Source organism: Microtus oregoni, unplaced genomic scaffold (assembly GCF_018167655.1).
Source record: "Microtus oregoni isolate MIOR12 unplaced genomic scaffold, Mior012 000021F_ref0000039, whole genome shotgun sequence".
Classification (NCBI taxonomy): domain Eukaryota; kingdom Metazoa; phylum Chordata; class Mammalia; order Rodentia; family Cricetidae; genus Microtus; species Microtus oregoni.
The window spans coordinates 5,556,324-5,583,746 of record NW_024543080.1 but is presented as its reverse complement, the minus strand read 5'-3'; the positions used below and the strand labels follow the sequence as shown (position 1 = coordinate 5,583,746).

General features: G+C 46.2%; 1 protein-coding gene across 1 annotated transcript; it reads left to right on the top strand.

Annotated features, from left to right (window-relative positions):
* On the top strand, window positions 1-25,447 carry Fam47e (family with sequence similarity 47 member E). The gene is made up of 9 exons (XM_041671554.1): window positions 1-115; window positions 5,655-5,997; window positions 8,085-8,218; window positions 14,049-14,193; window positions 15,267-15,446; window positions 15,995-16,075; window positions 20,836-20,991; window positions 23,017-23,094; window positions 25,106-25,447. The coding sequence occupies exons 1-9, from the start codon at window positions 36-38 to the stop codon at window positions 25,202-25,204; spliced, it is 1,296 nt and encodes a 431-aa protein (XP_041527488.1). The 5' UTR covers window positions 1-35; the 3' UTR covers window positions 25,205-25,447.
* The last annotated feature ends 1,976 nt before the right edge of the window (window positions 25,448-27,423 follow it).

Sequence of the window (27,423 nt, the reverse complement as noted above, 5' to 3'; positions counted from 1 at the left end):
CACGAACCGGCAGTGGTCCTGCAGCTGGCGACACCATGGCGGAGCGTGGGCAGAGGCTCCAGCTCCCGACTTTGCCTCTCAAGCTGCTGCAGGAGAACCGGAACTGCGGGCCCTGGTAAACTCGTGCCGCTGGGGCTCAAGAAACTGCTGTTCAGGGAAGCCTGGATCCCCTGGGCTGGGCGGGGAAGGGCCTTGCTGCTTGGAATTGCCTTTCGCGGTGTCCTCTGTGCCCTTACTATAGAGTGAAAAGACCAGTGCTGTCCCGAAAGAGCACAGCCTTTTGGGTTCCTTTGCCACAAGCCCAGGAGAAGTCCTTTGAAGTCCCAGGCCAGATAGGGACACACAGAGGCCTCTAGGGAGTCTGTACTACCTCAGGCCTCTGAGCTCCAGCCTTCCACACACAGTTGGGGAGTAACTAGCTCTTTCAACAGACCCCTGGTTCAGCGCATGGCATCCGCAGTACCTGGAGTCTGTAGCCCTTCAGTTGGAGGTTCTGGCCCAGCAGAACCCTTGGTGGGAGATGTTTGAAGTCCTGGGAAGACAGGTCACTACTTGGAGGGTTGGTGAGCAGGGAAAAGGATTTTATTTTCCACTTGCTTGAGAGTGAGTTCTGGTTAGTAAAGAGGCCTTTCAATGGGCAATGAACAGGGCAGCAGGCCTAGAATCAGAAAGGCTAGAAGCTCACTACGTAGCCTAGGCTCGCCTTAAGATGGTGGTCCTCCTGCCTCAGCCTCCAGAATGCATGATTTGAGGTGTGCAACCAAACCCAGCAATCTGGGCTCTTGTTTTCTTACTGTGAAACGAGAAATGTTAGTGAATCAGCCTTGCAGTTCCGTGAGGACCCTTGGGACGAACCACACATAGAATACAAGGCTCTCTGTATCTCTAGGAGCCCTTATGAGTGCCTGGGAAGTCTTAACACCCACCCCCTGCATTGAAAACCTATCTGCTTTGAAATAATTGTAGATTTGGGGAGATGGCGAATGTCCAAAGTCCTACAGCGCCTTCCCTAGTGGCTTCCGATGGCACTGTCTTGTGTGTCTACAGCCCGCCACCACGCCAGGAAAGTGACCTTGGCACAAGGTCCAAGTGGTTAAACAAGACCTCTGCATTTACCAGCTCTCACGTCTGTAGAATTTCCCTATGTATACTTCAAGATTCCAAACTGCTTCACAATCAGGATTAATTACCTTCCCCATTGCTGTGGAAGAAGAGCTCACCCAAACAGAGAAGGGCTGGCTCTGGCTCATCTTTTTGGGAGGTACTGGTCTCTGCCAGTGAGGGAAGTGGGCAGCCCAGACAGCCTTATCCACGGAGGTGAGAGCTCTTGGCAAGACTGCATACATCGTGGGCGATCAGGAGCACAGATAGGTGGGAAGCAGAGCAGGAGTTTTACCCTGAGGGCTAGAGAGGCTTCATGTCCCCCAAAGTTCCATAAACTCCAAAAAGAGCGCCACCATCTGGAGATCGAGTGTTTAAACATGAGATCCTCTGGGGGACATTTTACATCAACCAACCACACAGGAACAACCGTGGGACCCTCATTGTCAGTCTTTCTTACCCTGACCAACCACAAATCTGTTCCCCAGTTCTGTAATTTTGAGCATTTTAAAAGTGTTACCTAGGGGCTAGAGAGCTGGCTCAGCAATTAAGAATACTCTTATTCTTAATACTCTGGAAGATGCTGAGGACTGGAGTTGGGTCCCCAGCACCTCCATCAGGCAGCACACAAGTGCCTGTAATTCCAAATCCAGGGAACATGATAAATAAGTAAAAATAAAAAATAGTGCTAGCAAGCTAGAACGACATACGTCATGCTCTTTTGATACCGACTCTTCTCACCCATAAAGCTTGTGCAATCCGTCCATGCTGTGCTTGTCAATGATTTGTTCACCTGGTTGCTTAGGAGCGTGCCCTGTGGCATGTTTGTTTCTTTATGCACTTGAAGACATCCAGGCTAGTTTCAGTTTTTGACTATTGTGAACGAAGCTGCCACGAACCTTTATGTACATGACTTTGGAAGAACATATATTTTCATTTCCTTAGGGTAAATGTCAATGTACCATATATGAATGTCTGTGAAAATAGCAAACATTCAGGAGAAAATGGTTCTAGTTTTATATCATTGGTTAAGCAAGATTATTTGTGGGCCTAAGCAGATATGGAGAGTTGAAGTTGGAGGCGTAGTTCGGTTTGCAAAGTGCTTACCTACCATGAAGCTTTGGGTTCAACCCCCAGCACCCTAAACCTAGGTGTGATGGCTCACACTTATAATCGTGGCATTCAGGAGCTGGAGGCAAGAGGCTCAGAAGTTGAAGGTGGCTCAAGGTGTCCTCTACAAGGCTGGTTTGAGAGTAGCCTGGGCTATAGGAAGCTGTCTCTCAAAATGTATGACTAAATAAAGGCAGAAAGAAAATGCAGAGTTCAGCTTTTATCTATGAGAAGATGGGGTAGAAGAAAGCCCTTCCTCTTACATCCACGCACCTCTCAGAACTGAAAGGGAGGTTAGGGAGACTCAGCTTCCCTCAGGCTTCCTGCCAGTTTCAGAATTCTGAGTCTCAAACTAGGTACTATGCAGTTCCCATTTTGAGATGTATGGCTGTACTAAAACAAAGACATTTATTGTTTTAATTTGTTTAATGATTTTAGGAAGCGCTTGGGTGTTTAAGTTAGTTATAAATATAGACTATGAGCTTTATAAAGATAGTTATTAATGGGGAGGGTTATTTGCTAATAGGTAGAGCTGACTGGTCATAAACCCCAAGATGAGATGTGGTTCAACACACCCGAACATCGAGCCGTTTGGAGAGTGATTTATTTTTTTTTATTTATTTATTTATTATGTATACAATATTCTGTCTGTGTGTATGTCTGCAGGCCAGAAGAGGGCACCAGACCTCATTACAGATGGTTGTGAGCCACCATGTGGTTGCTGGGAATTGAACTCAGGACCTTTGGAAGAGCAGGCAATGCTCTTAACCACTGAGCCATCTCTCCAGCCCCTGGAGAGTGATTTATTAAGGACAGGGAGAAACTTTCTGCAAACTCATTTCTTTGGTCCTTTCATGTAGATTTTTAGAATGCAGTGAAGTTAAGCTCCTCAAACACACCTGTACATTTACATATGGCAAAGAAGATTCTAGGGTTCACTGGAAACCACTGAGAACCAGGCTAAAATCTCTTAAAAATGTGTGACGATGATTAGAGCAAAGATTGGATTTAGTATAAAACAGGACAGGCAAAAAAGGGAAGACAATAGCTGTCAAAATGTCTGAGGCAGGCTGACATTAGTTAGGGCCCTCAGCTGCCCGGGTTCCGAGGCCTGCCTTTATCACTGGTTGTGTATCTAGATCTGGTATCATTTTCCTTCCCGTGTGCCATCTGTCCCTTCCATCTCATCTCTGTGACCCGACTGCTCCGTCCTAGTGGGGTCCTGGAGGGGAAGGAAGCAGAGAGACAGCGGCTGTGTGAAAGTCAGACATGAGTCTGTGGTTCACCTGAGGTAAACAGTGGAAGACCACCTGTGGCTCCATGAAAATATGCATCTAGTGGTCCAAAACTTAGAAAACCTTTGGATTCTAAGGGGACCTGAGATGCCAGATAACGCAGGAGAAAATTACAAAAATGATCAGCTCCAGCGTGCAGCTAGCCGCCATTCACTGCTGCTTTGAACTGCATTAGAAATCCCAGGCCTACCACCTCTTAACCATAGCGCTTTTTATCTAGAATTTATTTTTAATGTTTCTAGTCCCCCCCTCTATGTTTGTGTATATGTGTGTGTGCGTGCACGCGAGCACCTGTGGATATGTGCACTTGAGTGTATGTGCCCATGGAGGCCAGGGGCTTTGGGTTCCCTGGAGCGAGTTACACCTGTGTTGCTTTTGATGTGTGTGCGTATGTGTGCATGTATGTTTGTGTTTAATTTCTCTGTGCCTCATGTCAGCTATAAATAGGAATAACACTAGTACTGACTACATGGGGCTGTTATGACATTTAAATAGGCTGATGTATGAAAGCACTTAAAGCAGTTCCCGTGTTGTGGGGAGTTCTCCAACTGTGTAGCTGTTAGGAAAACTGTTTAAAGAAAATTTATCTATTTGTGTGTGTGTGTGTGCACACACACACGTTCTTGCACACGGAAGTCATCGTGTGTGTGCGTGTAGGTCAGAAAACAATTTTTGGAAACAGTTCTCTCCTACCATGTGGGTCCAGGGATTAGGCTGGTCAGCAGGCACCTTTGCCCACAGAGCCGCCTGTCAGGCTTTGTACCCCCCCCCCCCCCCACACACACACACAGAGATCTAACTGACATGTTGTGGGTTTCATGCAGCTCATGGACTACCATTTCCCAGCCTTCCTCCTGAGTTGAAAGGGGAAACCAGGCCTATCTTAGTTAGGGTTTTATTGCTATGAAGAGACACCATGACCGCAACAGTTCTTATAAGGAAAACGTTTAATTGGGGCTGGCTTACAGGTTCAGAGATTTACTCAATTATCATCATGGCGGGAAGCATGGTGGCAGCGTGCAGCAGACATGGCACTGGAGAGGTAGCTGTGAATTCTACATCTGGATCGGCAGGAAGTAGGACGAGAAAGAGACACTAGCTTGAGTATTTGAAACCCCCAAACCTGCCCCCAGTGACACACTTCCTCCAACAAGGCCACACCTCCCCATAGTGCCACTTCCTGTGAGCCTGTGGGGGCCATTTTCATTCAAACCACCACAAGGGCCCACTGAGGGTATCTAACACACAAATTCATTCAGTTACAGAGGGGCTGCATGAGTTACCCTTCTCATCCCCATGAAAAAATACCAATGCAAAGCCACACATGCGGGAAGGATCTCTTTGGGCTCAGGGTTTGAGGTGGAAGTGGCTGTTGTGGTGGGAAAGGCAGGACTGAGTTCAGGGTGTGAATCCTGCAGCTGGGACTCCACACCGAATGGAGAATACCAGCGCTTCCTCTCTTCAGTCCCCACCTCCAGTCCGTGGCATGGCACTACTCACATGCTAGGTGGTTCACCCTCCTCAGCTTGCCCTCCCGGAAATGTCCTCATAGGCGTGCCCAGGAGTGTGTCTCCTAGGCGATTCCAAGTCCAGTCAAGCTGACAGTGAACTCTTCATCACAACAGCTGCATTGCCACTGGGACCCCAGTTCTCCCTGCCACACTGCTGTCCCTTGTCTCTGGGAGGGGAACCGGCCTGACTCTTCTTCACAAACACAATGGATTTTTTTTTAACGTGGCATAAGTAGTTAGAATAGCGAATACTTCGATTTACACATGGAGGGGCCTTTAAAATACAGTGTCATGGATGGCACAGGTAAGACTTTGAAATAGGGTACTCAGTAAAACAGCATCTGCGTTCAGAATACATGCACTCAGGGATAACTGATGCTATAAGGATTGTGCAGGCTAAGGTACAGGTCCCCTTCACAACAGTGGCTTTGCTTAAGTGGGTGATGGGAGCAGGTCCTGGGGACACAGCAGGACACACAAGGATGGGGCTTGCAGAACATGGTTAACTCAGCCTCCTGTGACTGCCTCTTCCTCTGACCCCTGCTCCCCCCCACCCACAATAGATGGAGGCCAGCCTCCTCACCCCCTCCTCCCACCCGGGTCCTGGGATGCATATCACCTGACTTGTATCTTCTAGGCACCTGGAGACCCTGCCTTCCAAGAGTTTCATGAAGCCCAAGAAGCTGAGGTTCCCAGGACCTGTGAACAGCCGGCGCTGGGTGTTTGTGAGAGAGGGACTGGATGACTTCAGGAAAGGCTGTCCCCGACACCAGCACCCCAAGAATGTCTCCCTGCCTCATGTTCATCACAGACTTCCCCAAGCTACCCCCAAGAAGAGGCAGAATGGACTGCCTGAGGGTGCTGCTCTGTTATCCAAGCTTCCACAGATGAGGAAGGCATTCCTAGAGGGTGTGGAAGATAGCATGGCCCTGCACCCCCTGGCTCTCTACCCACATCTGGAAGAAGCTCTGCCCCCTGAGGTGATTTGTCTGGGCTTGAGGAGGTGCAGTCGGGGGAGGGGCTGAAAAGAATTCTTTCCAGGCGCCCAGGAGGCCCTGGGGTGCATGTTATAGGAAAGGAGGCCATACCCCCAGCTTCCTGTGCAGTCTTTCAGCTCACCAGAGCGTCCCACACAGGCAGTTTGGGCTCTCAAACCCTCTTTGTTGACTTTGCCTTGAGACTTTCTAGATACAGGACGCCATGCAGGGAACTGCCCAGTCTCACTTAGGTCTCTTTAGCCCAGGGCAAAGAGATTTTTTTTTTTTTTAAGAACTCGCTAACAGAAGGGTAGAGACGGGAGAATCTGAAGGGCATGGGGAGAGGAGCAGGATTCACAGTAACCTCCAGGCCAGGCCTGAATAGGAACTCTGTGGTGTCACCAGTGTCCCAGGCTGCTCCTAATCTGTCTTCACAGCCCTTGGCACATTTACCCTGTTTCTATATCTCAAAACGGCACCCAGTTTCCAGCAAGAAAGAAGAAATGGCCGGGCGGTGGTGGCGCATGCCTTTAATCCCAGCACTCGGGAGGCAGAGGCAGGCGGATCTCTGTGAGTTCGAGGCCAGCCTGGTCTACAAGAGCTAGTTCCAGGACAGGAACCAAAAGCTACGGAGAAACCCTGTCTCGAAAAATAAATTAAAAAAAAAAAAAAAAGAAGAAATGGCTACCTTTTTCACTAAGCTAATGATAGTTTTTCTATGAATGGCTTCCTCATTTGACCTCCGCTAGAAAGCTTAGAAATGGTTTCTTACTTGACCACCACAGCCTTAAACAAATCCTGGGCTGTATGAGATCTGAGGAAGAAGGCAGACGGGGTTCGGCAGGAGGTGAGCAGGAGTGGCTCTCTACACCCACCCCTGCAGCTTGTCCCGAGCTAAACAGGCAAGTACGGGTGCACCATTCCCTTGCTCAGAACCCCGTCTCACTCAGTGGAGCCAAGCCCCTGCCTGGCTTTGGGGACCCTCTTATCTGCTGCTCTTATCCCGCTCCAGCTGCAATTTCTGATCAGCGGTTTTCTACATGGCTTTTTTCTTCCCGGAGTTTCAAATAAAGAGGTGGTTCTACCGCATCTCGTGGCGCATGGCCATGGCACTGGAGCGTGGTTCTCATTCCCCTGTCCGATTTCCCTACCTAGGTTTCATAAGCTTTTTTGTGAGGCAGGGTCCCCTTATGGTGCTGACCTGGGTCTCCAGTTCAGGTTTGACTTCACAACTGCAGCAAAGGAACAACACTTCTTTTTCATGTGATCCCAGAAAAATCCAAACCCGCAGTCTAGTTTCCGTGGTCCACTTGGTTCACGAGCCTGCTGCATCCCTAAGCTAGTCACTGTGGCTCTGGTGTGGTCTTGCAAGAATGGAGGTGTGGTTAGGACCAAGTGAAAGGGGGAGGAGGGAGAGGTGGATCTTGGTGTGTGTGGGGGTAGGGGAGGGTCATGTGTATGTTGAGATATGTGTGCCTGTGTAGTAGGACGAAGACAACCTCATCTGTAGTTCCTTGGGTGGCGACCATCGTTTTATAGAGACAATGTTTCCTACTGTCCGGGGACTCACCAAGCTGGGTACACAGGCAGGTCTCTATTACTTAAGCCCTAAGATTATAAGTGTGCACCGCACCCAGATTTTCTTTTTTAGTATGAGTTCTGGGGGTGGAACTCAGGTTCTCCTGCTATCAAGGCAAGCACTTTACTGGCTGTGCTGTTTCCCCCAGCTCGTGAGGTGGTTCTTCAGAGGAAAATGCAGACACTGTATCCATAGGGCAAGAGTGATGCCTGAGACGCCAGCAGTCAAGAACCACGGAAATCCAAGGAGAGACACTCCAAGTTCTGGGTCCTTAGGGGTCTGGGGGAGGCTCACAGGCGTATTTCTAGAGGAGATGGAATCATAGCACAGCCTGAGCACCCAGTGTCCAGGTGACAGACAGCCTGCAGTGCAGTACCCAGTACAAGGCTCTATGAATGGCATTTGAAAAGGAACATCAGAGAAGCGACTTGGTACCCTTTGTTACAGAATCGGGAGCCCGTTTCCTGCAGTGCTCACCCTACCGTACCCCAAGTCTGCTTTCTCTTTGCAGCTCTTACTGCAGGTGCTGGAGGTACTCGACCCTGAGAAGAACTTGGAGGAGACGTGGGCTTATTGTCGGGATACCAGAAAATTATTGAAGGGACCCACAGAACTTGAAGAAAAATGTTCTTCTCAGGTGTGCCTGTGAGTACTGCTGACGTCTTTGCCCTGATGAACATCCTAGGATGCTCTTATCGTATTTAGAACAATTTTCCTAATTTGGGTGCTTGGTTTTGTTAGTTAAAAAAAACAAAACAAAAAAACCCTCTCAGTCTCATTTAGGCCAGACTGACCCCCATCTTGTCATGATGCTAAGGATGACCAGATGCCTGATCTCCCTGTGTTTTCAAGACTGGGATTTTAGGCCCATGCCACCACACCTGGCCATCTAGAATACTTTTTAAAGAAGCAATGGCAATAAGGATTTGTGGCAGAAGACAAGTCGTGACTCTGGTCAATAAATAAACATGGGCACCCATCTAGCTTTTATTTGAGAAGAGGATGGCAAAAGGCCTGATGAATTGACTTTATTCAACATGGTAGGCCAATGGTTGGTTGGATAATTATATGCACATGTGTGCACCTATGTCAAGGAATTGTCAAGGATGCCCTCGCTAGCCATTCTTACTATTCTGAGACAGGGTTTAAGGTAGCCCAGGCTGTCCTGAAATTCTTCATCTTCCTGCCCCTATTTCCAGTGTGCTGGGATTACAGGCTTAGGCCACGACACCTTGCTGCTGCTTGTCATCCAAAGCAATTATAAAATCTTTTATTTTTGGAGGCTCTGTTCATCTTTACATAAACCATGCCCATAATTGCTTCCTTCTCTGAATCTTTCTAAAGCATGAAACTTTAGAAATTAGAATTAAACTTTAGAATTAAAAATTCTTTTGTACCCCGTTCTTGCTCCTGCAATCCCATATTATTTAATAATGTAGATGTTGATTGACATAAGTAAGTTTCAGCATAAGCATGGGATGAAACGTGTTTACTTCTGAAACTGGGTGAGCTCACTGATGGGTGCTGAAGTAGGTAGGCTGATCTGTAGACCGCGGTGACAAGGTGATAAGCACTGTTGCTGCATTGCTTGCTCTCTGGTATATCAGGGAGAGGGACTCACCTCACTCCTGCCCTTCCCACTGGAGAGAGAACCTGTGGGGTGCACAAGTTCTTCTCCCTGTCCGTGCTGGAGGGAAGGTCACCCCTGGTGGGGACTGGGTGGAGGAATCTGCCAGTTGATGGTCATCCATGAACAAGTCCTCTTGGACATAAAGCCACGCCCTCTAACTTGGCAGCCGCTTGTCATAAAAGTGATGGTTTGGCTTCTGTCTTCACTGTTTATATTGTCTCTCAGGTTGAGCAGAACCTGCATGCAGAAGAGAGGAACATTATGCGTGGAGACATAATCTATGATATAGTAAGACAATAAAGGCAGCATCTGTCTTTCACTTTGGGCAGTTTACATGGTTAACCCTGAACAATCTCTAAGGCAGTGGCTCTCATCCTTCCCAATGGTACAGCCCTTTAATATGGGTCTTCTTGTTGTGGTGAACCCCAACCACAAAATTATTTCATTGCTACTTCATAGCTATAATTTTCTACTGTTACAAACTGTAATAGAAATACCTGATATGTGAATCTCCGAAGGGCTCGCGACCCACAGGTTGAGAACCAGTGTTCTAAGGTAAGACATTGCACACAAGTGGGCATTGATCACCCATGCACTCAGAAGAAGTCCAGCCGTAATATATTAATATGTTAGCATATCATAAAGGAAACGTGTAATTTCAAAGAGGTGAGCTTGGCTGTTAGCATATACATTTGTTTCCTTTGGCTGCTGGGGAATTTTGACACAAACTTGGTGGCTTATGGACATGTTCTTCCAACGTTTCCTAACAGCTCTGAGCCTATAGTCAGCTGACATCAGATGTCAGCAGGGCTGTGTTCCCTCCAGAGGCTGCAGGGAAATTTGCTCCTTGCTTCCTTCGGTCTCTAGTGGCTGCTGGAGTTCCATGGCTTGTGACCACATTGCTCCAAACTTGAAGACCAGTAGCTTCGTGTCTCTGTCTGGTGTCCTCATGTCGCCTGCTCTCGTGTGTCAGGTCCACCCCTCTCTGTCCTTCAAGGACGCCTGTGATGGTATGTGTGACCCAGCAAGATAATCTAAGATAATCTCCCAGTCTCAGAAGTGTGGATGAATCACACCTGCGAAGACTCTTAAAAAGTGGAGAACCCCAAGCTCCAAGGATTAGCACTTGATCTCTTTAGAGGCCTCCATGGCCCTCCCAGAGCATGAGGTGACACCACCCCTCCTGAAAACAAGCTCCCTTGGCCAGATACCCTAGCCTTCCCTCTGAGAAGAGCCTTTGAAGGCGGCATCCAAACACATTCCCTCTTGATCCCACAGCAGTCAAGCTTCCTCTTCGGTACCCACTGAACTCCACTGACCTTGCCCTTGGTCAAGGTCACATTGACATCTATTCTGCCACATCAGTGACTTTGCCCATTGTCCTGACAAAATATGTGTCAGAAGCAGTGTCAGGGAAAAGGGTTTGTTCTGGCTCACCGTTCCAGAGGGTACAGTCCATCATGGTGGGGAAGACATGGGGGTAGGGCAGCCTCACCGCCAAGGCACTAGGAAGGTACTCCAGGGGCCCGTTTCCTGAAACCCAACATAGAGTAGAGAGTTTGGGGCAGGAGCAGGGTCAGGCTATAACCCTCAAGCCCTGCCCCAAACAGTTTTTTCTACCTTCTTTCCAGAAGTTCCATAATCTGAGCAGACCCAGCTAACGACCAAGTACTAAACATCTGAGTTTATGCGGTACATTTCCCATTTAGACGCTAACAGTAATTATACAAGTGTTCTCTGGCCACCACACTGTCATCGAGGACACAGTGAAGGCACCAGTCTAGACTGCTCCATGGGTAGGGAAGTTTAATTGGGCATCAAACTGCCAAAGCTATCTCTGGGTTGGGGGGTGCAGAGAGAAGAGCAACATGGTGGAAAAGCAAGCGGATTTGATGTAACAGCAAACAGGATGGGGGCTCTGAGCTGATGCAGGCTGTTCAGATGGACTGGGAACTAGATGTCCTTGCCAGAGGGAGTCGGCCTTGGGGTTCCTGGTCAACAGAAACTGAATTTTAGCCTCTGTGTACCTAATAATCTTTCTTTTTACTTGGCCAAAGTTCTTCTGTTTCCTAAACATTGTCACCAGCACTGTCATTTGGGGCAGGGGATCTGCGTTTCTACCGCACTAGCACACAACTGTTTCCATAGCAACCGACACAACTGATGACTTTCCCTTTAACACTATTTTTTTTTCCTTCTGAGACAGGGTTTCACTCTATAGACCAGGCTGGCCCTGTGGCAATCGTTCTTCCTTCCCAGTGCTGGGATTACCAATGTGAACCACTGTCTTTCTTTAGCTTCTGGAACATTCTTTTTCCTTGCTTTCTTATTGTCCTCAATTTGATTTCCTTTGAGTGGTTTCTCTATCCATCCATCCATCCATCTCTATCTATCTATCTATCTATCTATCTATCTATCTACCCATCCATCTATTTATTTATGTTGAGACATGGTCTCCCTATGTAGCTCTAGCTGTCTTATTTGTTTGTTTGTTTTGAGTTTTAAACCTTAAAGTACTTCAGTTTCTGTACATTCACACCCAAGTGATCTTGGCCACTTTCAAGTGGACAATCCAGGATTTGTCCTTGGGCCTGCAGTTAACACCAGGGACTGTACAGATGGAAACCAAACTCTTCACTTCTCTCTGTACTCCTCCTCTGCCTTTCACAGCTCAGGAAATAGTGAGGACTTAGTAACCAGTTGCTTCCAGAATAACAGCAATCTGCCAACAAATGGTCATTGTGAAATCTGAAGCACTCTATTTTACTAGTGTTATTAGTAATCCTAGCATCGCTAACACTGCTAGTCTGTTCCACTGTCTCTTGTTTGTATCATCAGAATAGCTTATTAATTTGTGTGGTGGCTCTGAGAATGGCCCCCATAGATTCATATATTTGAGTGCTCAGTCACTAAAGCGTGGGAAGGGTTAGGAGGTGTGGCCTTGTTGGAGAAGGTGTGTCACTAGGATGTTTCAAAAGCTGACACCAGGTCCAGTCTTTCTCTTTCCCTTCCTCTCTCTCTCTCTCTTCTTCCCTCCCTCTCCCTCTGCCTCTTGCCTGTGGATCAGGATGTAAACAGCCCAAATTAAATACTTTATAAGAGTTGCCTTGGTCATAGCATTTCTTTGTCACAATAGAACAGTAACTGAAACAACTGGTTTCATGGCCTCTAAGCCTAAACCCTACTTTCATTCTCTCTCTCTCTCTCTCTCTCTCTCTCTCTCTCTCTCTCTCTCTTTGTGAGTGTGTGTGTGTTTCTACCCTGTTTTAGACAGGGTCTCTTGGTGGTTTGCACCGGGCTTATGAGCTTGTAGGGAGTTTCCTGTTTCTGCCTCCTCCCTCCGTGGGAGATCACTGGGATTACAGACTTGTGCTGCCCACCCTGGCTTTGTGTGCTTTCTGAGGATTCTGAGGATTTGAACTTGGGACCTCATACTTGTGCAGCAAGCGCTTTACCCATGGAGCCATTTCCCCAGTCCATTCCCCTCTTTTTAAAATTAAAACAATTACATTTTCATTTACTTTAGTGTGTGTGGGTTATATGCGTACCTTTTGACAAGAGGTCAAAGGACCACTTGTAGGGGTTGGCCCTCTCCATCTTCAGGTCCTTGGGCATTGAGCTGAGTGGGTTAAGGTTGGCCTAAGGTGCACTCAGCAGCAAAGCTGTTTGGTCCCGAAGTCTGCTTGTCCTCAGAGCAAACCCGATGTCTCACACACTTAGGCATCATTCCTGCGCTCAGCCTTCCCTTAATGCTTCCTAGTGCAGACAAAAGTCACACTGGACTGCACGTGCTGTGCATCCACACCAAGGCTGTTGCCTGGTCTGATATTTAGCAGGTCCAGTGCTTTCCTCTTCCGGGTCTGTGCTCAGTGTCATTTAGGGGAGAGACTTTCTCTGTAGAAATGAGATTATTTTCTGGAATCCTCTCCAGCCCTTCCCCCATTTACTTTCTCTTTATCTTGTTCCTGAGTATCTGGCATATGCTGGTCTGCCTGTCAATCTGTCCTTGCTCAGTTGAAGGCAAGTGAAGACAGCAATTTTGGTTATATTTACAGTTGAAGACTGATTTCTAATGCTTCATCTCCAGCCCATATTTGGTGCTTAGGAAGTATTTCTTAACTGATTGGAAGGCAAGTTAATCTGTGGATATATGAAGAAGACGGTAGGTTTGGGGAACTATGTGGGGATGCCTTCCTCAGGAAGGGATATGAAGCTAGGTTGTAACTCAGTTGTTATGAGTGCTTGCCTAGTGCACACAAAGTCTTGGGGTTAATCTCCAGGACCAGCTAAACAGAATTCAGAGGCACATGGCTGTAATCTAAGTATTTATGAGGTGCAGGTGGGAGGGTCCGAAGTTTAAGGTTCTTCCTCTACTGTGGTGGACCTCAACCTTATGAGTTGGATATTGGGAGACTGGGTTTGACACACTCAGACTTACATTCAGCAGTGAGCACTTGGCCTGAAATTTAGATAAAGAATTGGGGATTGGGAGAATAGATAGACAATGCAGAAACACCAGTGAGAGCCTTTCACAGTAGTACAGAGAAGCAGACATTGATGGGCTGGATGTCAGAGATTGTAGTGGCTCTAGATGGCACATGTATTAATACATGATACTCATAACTTTGAGTGTCATGACCCTGGATCTAATGTTCTTAAGCTTTACTCAGTGTGACTAGCCATGACACACTTGTATTTCTAGCACCGATGGGGATATGTGATCTTTGACCATGACCTTTTAGAGACCTTGAGAAGTCTGATCTCATTTCCCAATGATACCAGTTGAGACTCACTTGGATTTATTGAACCTCATCCTTCTTTCTTTGATAATCTCATTGTCTTTAGCCCCAAGAAGATGCCAGTGTCACGTTCAGGCCAGTGGCTTTGCGAAGAAAAGCCAAGCGAGGTGAATTCTCTCTATCAAGACAGTCTCCTTCATGACAACGTGCGCAGAGGGGTCCGAGACTTCTGTGACTGGGCCAAGGCTCTTGTAAGTTAGCGGTGACTTGTAACCAGAGGCTGTGCGTTCATTTCCCGGCTGTCCAGTCCCGGGTAATCACACAGAAACTTATATTAACTACAAACTTTCATATTAACTACAAACTGGCCTACTAGCTCAGGCTATTATTAACTAGCTCTTTCAGCTTAAGTTAACCCATAATTCTTATTTATGTCTAACCACATGAGTTAGTACCTTTTCTCAGTACGGCATTCTCATCTTGCTTTCTCTGTGTCTGACTGGTGACTGTGTCTCTGCCTTTCCTTTTCCCAGAATTCTCCTAGTCTGGTCACCCCACTTATACTTCCTGCCTGGTTACTGACCAATCAACGTTTTATTAAACCTATACGAAAATTTTTAGTCAAAATATTTTATATACATATTCATTACATTTATTAAATTATGTATTTGTGTGTGCGCGTGTGTGCATGTACATGTCACAGTGACAGAGGACAACCTGTGAGAGCTGGTTCTGTCCTTCCATCATGTGGGTCCTGAGGTTCAAACTCAGCTTATCTAGCCTGTTGGCAAGCACCTTTACCAGTTGAGCGATATTTCCAGCCCTGGTTAATGTAGCTCTCTAGTCCTATTACATTAGCAGGGACTATCCTCCAGACCCGAATATAATTCGATGGGTTTAAGGGAGAAAGGAGAGTTACCCAGAAGCACTTGGAGAGTGAGGCCCAATGAGGTCTAGATGCTGAACTGCTTTTAGGCGCTGTTCTCAAGTCCTGTTGGCCTCTTTACCTGACTTTACTCTCAAGTTTCCCCCAACACATACCAGAAGTCATCGCCAAAATTAAGGCTGCATTGTACCAGTGTGAGGTCTGGTGGGGAGAGAGAAACCATTCTTCAACAAGGCCCAGTCCAGGGCTTTCTGTGTGGACCATGTGTTTGTGTCAGAATTAATCCCTACAATTAGGGAGAGGATGCCTACTCCCTGCTACCCACGGCACTGCTGGTCCGTAGGATTGTGTAGGACTGTTTGACTCCCATGCCTTCCCTCATTTCTGCTGGCGATTCCTCTTCCTGCCCTCCTCTCATGTCTTGCCGTGTCCTTGCAGGGAAGTTCGCCCCTCGAGGAGGAGTTCATCCTGCAGCAGTTTGACCTTGACTATCACACGAGACGCTGCTGTGCTGTGCTTCCTGCTACAAGAGCCGAAAAGCGTTCTGTCCTGAGCCAACTGCAGGAGGCAGAGCTGTGCCATAAACCAGACCATGAGAGGCGACTCTGGAGAGCACAGGTGACCACAGGAAAGCAAGCCAACAATCTAAGGAAACTGAGTTACGTTAAAGCCTTATGTGCTCTTGAAGTCTGGCTCTCTGGGGCTCTGGCCTTTTAAAGCCGACCTCTCAGGATGTTATCATACTTAGTAAATATTTGATTAGAGAATTGATATTTGATATCTATGATAGTGGTTTATGTGAAGAAGACATACCATTTGAAACTGTTACTGACTCCCCACTTTCAGAGAGTCTTTTAAAGTGTTTCCTATGTTAAAACTGTAACATCTAATGAGAATATTAATGAATGCTTATTATTTATAACCAAGAGTAATACAGTGATTGTGAACACTGTAAATCTTATGCCCAAATGAATTCTTATTTGAATCGAATTGACCGCACATGGTTTTCGTTAAGAAGTTTTAAAACACTTTTTAGGTGTGTGTGTGTGTCTGTGTCTATGTATGGATATATGCACATGACGGGAGGTGACTGTGGAGGCCAGGGGCATTGGATCCCCTGTAGCTGGCATCACAGGTGGTTACGAGTCCGTGTCAACCTTCTGCAGGACAAACCCTTCATCGATGGCCGACCGTCCCTGAGAGAACATGGCGGGTGCTGGAACAAACCCCGGTCCTCTGGAAGAGCGGTGAGTGCTCTTACCCTCTGAGCGGTTCTCCACCACAGCTCCTTTCGGGATCTCCTCCTCGCAAACTCGGAAGCAGGCCTGAAGAAAGAAGAATCACAGCAGCATTTTGAAGAGAAGTGACATGGGGAGCCCTGACGATGCGGTCTTTTTAACTTTCTGTTCTGTTCCAGTGTAAATAAACACGCATGCCTCATTGGGTGAGCAGCAGACTTCAGTGCCTGTGTGAGCAGGGAGTGGCTTCTTCAGAGTCAAAAACAGCACATTATCTCTAATTAGCTCGGAATTACCTGTAATTTTTTTCTTCACACATCTTACTATGTAGTTTTAGTTCTCTGAAGAGAAAAACAGAAGACTTCTCTCAGGGCGAGGAGATGGCGCGGTAGATAAAATGTTTGTTGCATAAACAGAATGAGCTAAGTTTAAATCTTGAGAACCCGTCCAAAGCCAGACACAGGAGCACATGTCTGACACTTCAGCTCCTCCTATGGTGACATGGTGGCATCAGGGGTTTGGGGGATTCCCAGAAACTTAGAGCCAGCTAGCCTGGCCTCTCAGCAGTGAGCAACAGAGACCCTTCCTCAGCACTAACAAGTGAGGGCTGGTGCAGAGCTGTCCCTGTGCCCTGAACGTGTGTGCAGAAGCATATGCACTTCACGCAGGCTTGCACACACATGCTTGCACAACACTCTCACGTGTGCGCACGCATACATACACACACACACACACACAATGTTTAGTAGGTGCAGAATTCTAGGTTCACAGTTTTGGCCTTTACTTCAGCACTACGGAGCTGTTGCTCCACCGTCTCGACTGAGTTATTTCTGATGAATCTTACGAGACGCTTGACCTCTGCTTCCCAATGTGCTGTTTTCTTCGGTCGCTTTTAGATGTTTCTTTTTGTCAGTGGTTTTGAACATGCATACACACATGCACACACTCACTCACACATGCACAAACTCATGCATGCACACACTCACCCACACACATACACACACACACACATGTACACACACACACACTCACATACCGTTCTTTTCAGACTTATTGTACTAGGAGTTCCCTGAGCCTCTTCGACTATTGGACTTATAATTTTCATGGATTTTTTTGATTTTTAAAATTATTAGTATATACTATTTGTACAAAATGATGGATGTGTTCTGACATTTTCACACATGTGTATAATGTTCTTCTTTCATGAATTTTGAAAAAAAAATTGACCATTAGTTCTTCAAGTCTGTTTTTGGCTTCTCAGTGTTTCCCCTACATTTGAATGGCACATGAGGAGGCTTGATGCTGTGTCCCAGCTCCCTGCTTCTGTTCTGTGTTTTTCTCCTTTGTTCATGTTTTTCTGTTGATAGAGCTTTAAATTCTGTGATTTCTTTCCCTGAAACATCGGTGATTTTTGTCTCATAATTACAATGTTCATGTCTAGACGTCTGATGGGCGTTGGCTCTCCATGCCTCCACCTATTATTTTGGAACACACGAGGTCCAGTTTGAGAACCTGCTCTGATGTCTTTTTGTCAGAACCCTGTGTCTGCTCTGTGTCAGTTCCCATGAACTCGCTTATGTCCTCGAGATGCGCTATGATTTCCTGCATCGCTCCATGTCTACTGGTTTTTTGAGTGGATGCTAAGCATTATGGGTTTCACCGGAATGAGTGTTTGGGGCACTTAGGCATGTTTATAAATATTTTTGGAATTTGTTCTGGGATAGAATCGAGTTATTTAGGAAAGTCTGGTCTTTGGGGATCTTGCTTTAAAGATTCCTTGAGAGTCTCAGGCTGTGTATTTCGTAGTTCTGAGCAAAACCTTCAGTTTGTTCTTCTGGTCCTGAGAACAGGAGGAAGAGGCAGCTGGCCCCAGCCCTGTGCAGCTACAAGGCCCTTTCCCTCTGGTGCATTTAACTGGTTCTTCCCCTGATCTTGGGGGGTTTCCTTTGCATGTGCAGAGAGGGGACAACCACCTCACCCCACCCCACCCTCTGCAGCCCGTGTCTTTTCTGTGCGGTGGGCTGTAAACTTCTGCTGCCTGGGTATCCTTGGGCTCCTGATCCCTCTGCTCCCTCAGTCCGGTGAGTCCCTTGGGCTGCTTCTGGGCTTCCCCTCCCCCTTCCTAGGGACTCTATGTAGTCAGCAGGCAATTATGGCACTTATTTTGTTTGTCCCTTCCCTCCCAGGGATTACTGTCCTGGTTACTGAGGCCCAGTGTCTTGCAGGCTAATTTTTTTCTTTTTTCTTTTCTGTGCTCCAAATGCGGAAAGGAGGAGAGAAAGTCAATCTGTATTCTGGAAATGCAAGTCCCCTCCTTTGGTTTACTGCTCCCCAGTTCTCAGCACTGCTGTGCTCTGCCCTCTGTTATTCTTTAAATCTGTTTTTCCCCGTCCACCGTAGCTCTGCTCGTGCATTTGGTCTGAAGTTCCCCTTTCCCTGCGAGGATCTCTGCCTCTTTTTAGATGAGAGCTTGTGTTAATTTTGCTGTGGTATCTTTTTCGTCTAGGTACATTGGTTGAGATTACCAATAGGTAAATTGGTTGAGATTATTGTGTTCTTATTTTCCACCCCTCTTAGCACTGTGTGCCCTTAGTTTTCTATTTTCTCTTCTCTCTGTTTGCCAGTTCACCTGTCTGCCTATTCACTCACCCAGCAAACATTTCTGAGCATCTGTGTGTTCAAAGGTGTTGGTAGCAAATGACACAAAACTGGAGGAGTACTTCATGCACTCAGGACTTACGGTCTAGCAAAGTCAACGGGCAAGTGATTAACTGCAACAGAATGATGTCTCATGCATACACATTAAGAAGAAATGACCGATCCAACAAGCATAGGGTGTGGGCAGGTTCAATAAAGGCTTCAAAGAAGAAATTATGTTGTGTGGAAGCATAGAAGATCATTAGTACATCTGCAACCTCGGTTCTTCAGCTGGGCCACACTTCTGTCCCTACTCCTTCACCCCATTCCAGTTTCCCTTCTTTTAATTCAACAGTTCTCTGAACCCTTCTCCCCCTTCCCCCAAAGATATTTGGAAATGTTTGCAGATGGCATTTTGAGTTGTCCTAACTCAGCGGGCACCACTAGCATCTCAAAGATAGAGGCCAGGAATGTTGGCTGTTAAATATCCCACCGTGAGGAGGTCAGCCACCTCACCTCAGCAAAGAATGATCACATCCCAAATGTCAATAGTGGCAGAGTTAAGAAACAGCCCTGTAATTTAGCAAATATTTATAGAGCACCTGCTATGTCCTACATGCCGCCGAAGCTAGGGAGGTACAGTGGGGAACAGCCTCCAAAGCTTGCGTTCCAGGGGGCGCAAAGAGATGCAGACAATGAAATTATACAGAGTATATCAGGCAGTGGCCAGTGCTGCCGTGAAAACTGGGGCAGGCAAAGAAGCCAAGGTGTGATGTGAGGCTTGCAGATGTTTAAATTGGGCGGTCAGGGAAGATGCTACCAGAGACAGCAGAAACTGGGCATAGGAAGGATGAACATGAGGCCCCATACAGGAGTGTGATGAGCGGGTTCTAGAAGGGGGAGGGAAGTCAGGATGCTTGCAGAGAGTGTGCTAAATCCAGCCCTAGGAGGGGCTGCCCCCATCAGCTGCAGTGTTTGATGTTTTAGACTCCCAAACACCCCACACTTTCCATTACATAGTTTAAATGCTGATGAGAGGAGCCTGAGAAACAGCGTTGCTCTTCCAGAGGATCCTAGCTGGTAGTTCTCCAGTTTCAGAGAAAGTGATGCCCTCTTCCGGCCTCCTCGGCACCAGTCCTCTAATATATAAGGGCCTAGAGGAATGGCTCAATGTTTAGGAGCATTTGTAGCTCTTGCAGCGGGGACCTGGGTTCAGTTCCCAGCACCCACGTGATGGCTCACAACTGTCTGTAACTCTGGCCCCAGGGATCTAACGCACTCCTCAGCCACCACAGGCATTAGGTACATATGTGATACGTGCAGGCAAGTATTCATGCATGTAGAATAATCGTGAAAGCATGGATGTGAGGACAGACCCAGAACCGTGCGTTCACATTCTGTGTTCCGCTCAAGAGTCGTCTGTTTGTGATAAGGCAGCCTGCAGCACTCACTGTATCTATGGCATCTGGCTGGGAGCCAGTACAAAGTTGTCTTTACATCCTCGGTGCACAGCAGTAGAAGGAGCAGAGAAGAGAGTGAGACCCACTCATTCTTCGTATTTTCTCTTTCCATTAGAGGGCTAGAAGCATGATCCCAGGGCTCAGCATAGTGCGGGGCTTGGTGAGCTTAACTGAACAGTTTGGGACCTTGAAAAAGACTCCAGTGAACCAAACTGTTCAGCGTGAAATATGTGATTTTTACCTGATTTCTACCCGCTTTGCATATGTTCTCTCCCATAATCCTCAGGACACTCTTATGGAGTTAGAAATCTGTTATTTCTGCTTTGATGATAAACTGATAACTTAAGGGGTATTGCCCGTGAACTCGCAGCTACTGAGAAAGGGAAAGACTGGATTCAGGCCTAGATCTGTCTGCATTCAAGGCCATGTTCATAGGCGTTACTCTGTTTTCCTAATTATGAATAGGCATGCTTCTTTTGTAAAAAAAAAAAAATCAAAGCACGTTGGAACTTTGTACAATAATTGGCAAGGACCAGCTGTAAATTCTAAGCAATGGCACACTTTTCATAAGACGAGCCTTAGGTTATTGTTAGATTATTGAAGCGATCAACCAATCAATAAACAAGAAAGTACTGTCAACTAACGACCCAGGAATTATGTTACCTTTTCTAGAGTCCTCATAGGCCAAAGCGGGTGAAGATGAGGTACGGAGCCTGGTATCTGAAGACCAACTTGTGGAAGAAGCAAAGAGCGGATGAACCTTTGGTTGATCCCAAGATTTCACACAAAGCTCAGGATGCTAACTTTGAAAAGCATCTTCGGGAGCAGGTATGTACATGTGCTGAGATTTGGTTGTCTGAGTCACGGATGATCACTGCCTGGTTGGGCACAGAGGTTCCCCCAAAGTCCTAGGGCATATGTATCAAAATCAGCAACAGGAAATGCAAGATGAGTTATGTAGCACACTTAGTGAGCAAGACTTGAATTCTGTCTTCATAGTAAGCACGCTGCCTCTGAACTGAGACAGCACGCCTAATGTTTTGTGTTTGAGACAGGGTCTCACTGTGTAGCCCTGGCTGCCCTAGAACTCCATACATAGACCAGGCTGGCCTCAAACTCAGAGATCCTCGTGCCTCCTGAGTGGTGGAATTAAAGGCCTCCGCCCTCAGCCATTGCTACCATTTTGAACAATGTTTCTATGAATGAATGTTTGAAGCGCAGGTGGCCAGGAGGGACCCCCAGAGTGCTCAGAACTGGTGTGATGTCATGAAGTTTCAGGTGACTAAGGGTGGAGCTTGTTTCCTCTCGGCAAGAGGTGACCATCACAGGATCAGGACTGCCCTTGGGACGTTTCATTAGAATCCAGTCGTCACGGAAGCTCTAAGAGAGGGGACAAAAGCTAAACACTTGGAGGTGATGAAGCAGCAAAGCCGCACCACCATGCCGAGGCCCTGTTCTACCGCAGATGAGCGGTGTGCTCGCCTGTCTCCTGTGCACATGCAGCTGCTAGAGCAAAGGTCATCGCTGTTGCTCTGGAAACAGGGAGGTCTGGAAACAGGCACAGTCTCCACCAGACTCTGATGAGCACATTTGTGGGCGGCTTCTCATTTCCAGCAGACCGGGGTGTCTCCAGACACTGGGTGGGAAACCCTGTGCAGATGTGGATACTTCATTAGAAATTTTCTATCAGGCCGCCCTGCAAGTCAGAAAGCTCAGACATATGGTGGGTGATCGTTTTTCTGTTTCCTTGTGCTGGGTATAAAAAGCTGTTTTTTTAGGAGTGAGGTATGCCGTAACTCTGTTAGCACAACATACTTGAATAAACTTCAAAATAATCTAAATAACACTTAGAATTCTGAGTGCATGGTATAGGAGTGCCCAAATGTATGAGAATTAAATTCATAACTAATATTTTATTCTGACAGCAAAAAACTATGTATGGTGTCTGTCAGAGTACTTATGGTCAGTTAATGAACAAGTAGTATCTTTTCTATTTGGGTAATGTGGTTGGTATAATTATTACAGTGATGATTATTCATTAGGAGATCTAGACACAGGGAGGAGTCAAAACAACAGAATTGTTCTACGGCAGTCTTTTCGGAGCATAGTCTTGCATATGTAGTCCAAGCTGGCCTAGAACTCACGATCCTCCCAAATGCAGGGATGACAGGTATGTTGTGCCATGCCCAGCCCGCCGTGGTGTTGATCAGTCGCACTTTCGTGGCACCCAAGGGAGGGTTGAGCCTGTGCACTGCAGGTGCGGCTACAGCGGTCTGTCAGTGGGGAACACCACCATGGCAGTCTTACCGAGAACCCGAGAGTCTTCACTGACCAACTGGGTTTGGGTGGTGAAATGAGCTAAAAGAGTTGAACCCCAGTATGTGGATTTCTACACCCACTCTTTGAGTTCAAATAAATGTAAAGAAAAAAATCAAAAGGATGCTTGACTATCCCGAGGGTTTGGGACCAAAGCAAGTCTGTTTTTGATTATTGTGCCCTTTTAATTAAGCTCTGTAAATTGTGGGGCCACTGAGATGGCTCATTTGCTTCCCTTACCAGGTAAATGTAAAAGTTAAAATTAAAATCTATAAGTGGTGGATAGATTCTCTCATCAGTTTTTAGATATATGAAGTCAAAACTTTTCAACTGCTGAAATCTGTTGCTTACCCTTTATTACAGTGTAAGAAAATAAATGGGCAGAGGGTTGAAATTAGAAGTCTTTGAAAACCCTCATTCCTTAGCTGATGAACCTCAGAGTGAGAAGGCAGTGCCTATGGGCGGGGGGGGGGGGACTTCACAGTGGGGGACCTCACAGTGGCTCCCACCTAGTTCTCCTTTAATCTGCTCTTTTAGGCGGAGCTGCTTGCAGGCCTACACGGAACTGTGGCCTTTAAGGACTTCATTCTAAGCAGGGGTTACAGGATGCCCAGGGTGAGTGAAGAGCTGGTTTGCAGAACCCTGCTGAGTGCTTTGAAGAAGACAGTGGGGATGAGAAGTACCCTAACATAATCGGAGAGTCGTCTCCCAGCACCCTTAAACCTCAGGAAGGATGCAGTCAAATAAAACAATGTTATGAGCCGGGTGGCACATGCCTTTAATCCCAGTACCTCACGAGGTGGTGGTTTACCAGGAAGATTCTAACGTACGTCCATCTTGGGCTGGAGCTTCATCGTGGCTGCTCAGAGAAGAGAGGCATGGTGATTGCCTCACTTCCTTCTTCCTCCCAGCATTCTATTCTGTCTACTCTACCCACCTATGTTCTGACCTATCAGGCCAAGCAGTTTCTTTATTAATTAACCAATGAAAGCAACAGATAGAATATGACCTTCCCACATCATTTTGATAGACATATGACCTTCCCACATCATTTCCCCTTTTTCCGTTTAAACAAAAAGGAAAGGCTTTCACTTTAACATAGTAAAATTAAAAATAACAAAACAGTTATAAAGTAAGAATTACAGTTAAAATATTTATATCTATTTTATCTTTTATCATAACAAAGGAAAATAACTATAACTATCTATCTATTCTTCAACTCCATCAAAGACTCCAGAAGGATATAATATTACCTAAGTAAATGAGAAGTAAGCAACTTACAAAACTCTAGAAGTCATAGAGACATCTCGCTGCCTGGACAGTCACCCAAAGTTCCTCTATACCATTGGCTCTCTGTGAGTTCAAGGCCAGCCTGGTCTACAAAGAGAGTTCCAGAAGAGCCAGAGCTGTTACACAGAGAAACCCTGTCTCAAAATCAAACACAAACAAACTCAGCATTGCTTTCCAGATGGAGCCCTTTGGTCCGTCTTTCTGATGTTTCGAAGTCCACTCTCCTTGGCACCAAAGTGCATGGAGTAGAGTGCACAGTACGTGCCTTGCACAACCTGTTACTAAGACACCCAGACACCCAGTGCGCTCAAACAGTTGAACACTAAGCATAAGGGACCAAAGTCTTGGCTAGCAACAGGCTGTTCACAGCTTGCCATAGGGTCCCTCAGGCTCTTAAGAGGACAGAATAGCCAAGCACTCAAATTGTTAGAACAAGATACCAGATTTCTTTTTCTTTTTTCTTCTTCCATTTTTCTCCCCCCTGTCTCCCCCTTGTTATTGTTTTGAGATAACGTCTTATATAGATATAGATAGCCCAAGCTAGCCTCAAAATCACTATGTACCTGAGCCTGGCCCTGAACTTCAGAGCCCTCTGACCTGTCCTCCAATTACGAGCTGTGTAGGTATATGCCGCAACATCTGCTTGGATTTCTGTTTTCTGAGGGACAGAACTAGTGGTGACTTATGTTTAATGTCAAATAAATGAACACATTGAACATGCTCAGAACCAGCCTGGCTTTGGGTAAATTTAGAGTATGGGATGAAGATTTAGGATTCAAACACTCCATCATAGAGTTCAATGGAGTGTCTCCTGTAGCTCCGAGCGTCAGTGATAGACCACTGGCTAGATTTCCTCTATACTCTACGTATATACTCCATTCATATGCATTTGATAGCTGCTTGATCTGCATAGAAAGTCCACTAAGTTTGTTTATATATATTTTATGTAGAGTATGCAAAATATGCTTATTAATATTTTTATGTTGTGCATTTTATATACTTCTGTGTATTATGTAGGTATATTTGTTTTTGGTGTTTGTTTTAGTGACCTTGAGCCTATGATCCCCTTGTTTCTAACTCTTAAGTGCTGGGGTTACAGACATGTGCCACCGCGCCTATTACTGTGGCCCACTGAGGCCAGAGGAGGACATCAGGCCTCTCTCACTGTTTGCTGTATTCTCTGAAGACAGGGGCTGTCACTTGACCCGAAACTCTTGCCTTGCTTAAGGGGATCTGTGGGAGTGAAGTCTTTAAGCTGGGGCATTATAGCAGGAGGGCTGTGTAGCTTTTCAACAAAAACTTTCTAATGAAAAGATCCTCATTTTTTTTTCTGTAGTTCCTTGAGAAGATATATGCTGTCGAGAAAGGTAGATCTGAAAATATTGAGACTTCTAAGAAACTCACGCCAACAGCGAGGCATCCTGGGAGAAGATGAGGCAGCTTTTATTGACTGCATACTCGGGTTTTCTTCCATTATTTTAATTATTAAGTAGGACATGGTAAGTGCCCACACGGAAACTTCAACCTGGCAACATCTATAAATATAAAACCCGACACAATGTTTCTAAATGGCTTTATGTAGTAATAGGAGCGGCGGGGCTGCGTCCCCAGCACCCTGGCTGCCTGGCTAGCTTATGCCCGAAATAACAACACACAAACTGTATTCATTTAAACACTGCTTGGCCCATTTCTATCTAGCCTCTTCTAGGCTAATTCTCACATATTAATTTAGCCCATTTCTAATCATCTGTGTAGCGCCCCTAGGTGCGCTTACTGGGAAGATTCTAGCCTATGTCCATCCTGGGTCGGAGCTTCATCTCATGCGTCTGCCCAGGAGCTGGGAACATGGCGTCTCTCTGAGGTGTCTGCCCCCGAGAGGAGAGCTGTCGAGTCTCTGAACTCACTTCCTCTTCCTCCCAGCATTCTGTTCTGTTTACTCCACCCACCTATGTTCTAAGCTATGAGCCCAAGCAGTTTGTTTATTACTTAACCAATGAAATCAACAGATTGATATATGACACTCCCACATCAGCTTTAATAGATTTTTGTATTATTTTTAGTAATGTATAGTTGTGTATGCTGCATGGGGGTGTGTACACAAGAATGTAGGGGCCCTCAGTGGTCAGAACTGGTGAGCCCCCTGGAGCTGGAGTTACAAACAGTTGTGAGCCACTGTGTGGGTGTTGGTAATTGAACCTTGGTCCTCTGGAAGAGGTCCTCGGGCACTCCAACCCCCTCAATCAATGTCTTGTTTGTTTGTTGTCTTCTTCAGGCAGAGTCTTGCTCTGTAGTGCAGGCTAACCTCTACTTAGTCACCCCCAACCCCAGAGTAGCCTCTCAGGGCTAGAGTTGCAGCTGCCCACCAACATCCGTGGCTTAGCATTTTGTGTGTTACCAACTATGGAATCTAAATTCATGTAGAGTCTCCTCAAAGTTTTGTGTTATGAAAATTACATAAGTATATTAGTTCTTTGTAAGAATAAAATCATAAGTAAAGGCAAAATCGCTCTTTTTTTTATTGTTATAACTTTGAATGGGCTCCTCTTTTCTTCCTTTATGGTATTATTTTCTTGCATTTTGAGTTAAGCTAACTCTTCTTAGGCCTGTTAGACTTGCTAATAAATGTGTACTTGCAATGGAAGGTCATAGGTCAAAAAATTTAATGGAAAATTAAGCTAACATGTTTTGTTACTTTTTAAAGATAAAAATTTATTCGTGTATGCATTGGCTACTCTCAGAGTCAGAGGAGTCTGCCAGATCCTCTGGAGCTGGAGGCACAGGTAGTTGTGTGTTGCGCTATGTGGGTGGTGGAAACCAAATTTGGATGCTCTGCAGGAGCAGCAACTGTCCTGAACCCTGAACCATCTCTCCAGCCGCTACATTTTGTTACTTTAAAAAATTATTTTTTGGGGGGGGGGCGGGGTTGGAGAGATGGAACGGTGGTTAAGAGCACTGGCTGCTCTTCCAGAGGACCCAAGTTCAATTCCCAGCACCCACAGAGTGGCTCACAAACATCTGTAACCCCAGTTCCAATGAATCTGATGCTCTCTTCTGGTGTCTGTGGGCAATAGGCATGCACATGGTACTCAGACATACATGCAGGTAAAACATCTGTATAAGTATAAAATAAAAATGTAAACTAATATAAAGAACTTTAGAAACTGAAATTATTATTTTTGTATGCATGCTCATGACCATGCATGCGTGTGTGGACAGCACATATGGAGTTCAGAAGTGTCTTCATAAGTCGTCCATATTGGTTTTTGAGGGAGGCTCTCTCACTTGGATCTGAGCTCACCAACTCAGCTAGACTGAGCCAGTGAGCTCTGAGATATGCCTGTTTCCTCCCCCAACACTGGGACTACACGCCAGACCACCATGGATTTCTACGGAGGTGCTGGCAATCAAATGTGGGTCCTCATGTCTGCACAGCAAGCTTTTTGCCAACTCCCCAGGTCCTCCCTCTCGAATTTCAACAGTCTTATGCAGAGTTCCATTTTACGTTTGATTGCTGGTAACACACCTTTGGTTGAGAAGAAAGGTTTTGAAAAGTGTGTATACATGACGTGGTGGGAAAGAAACACAACATCAATACAACAGTAGCCATTTCCCCAACTGGCGGGGAGGCGTAATTTCTCTACTATCTTCCTCATC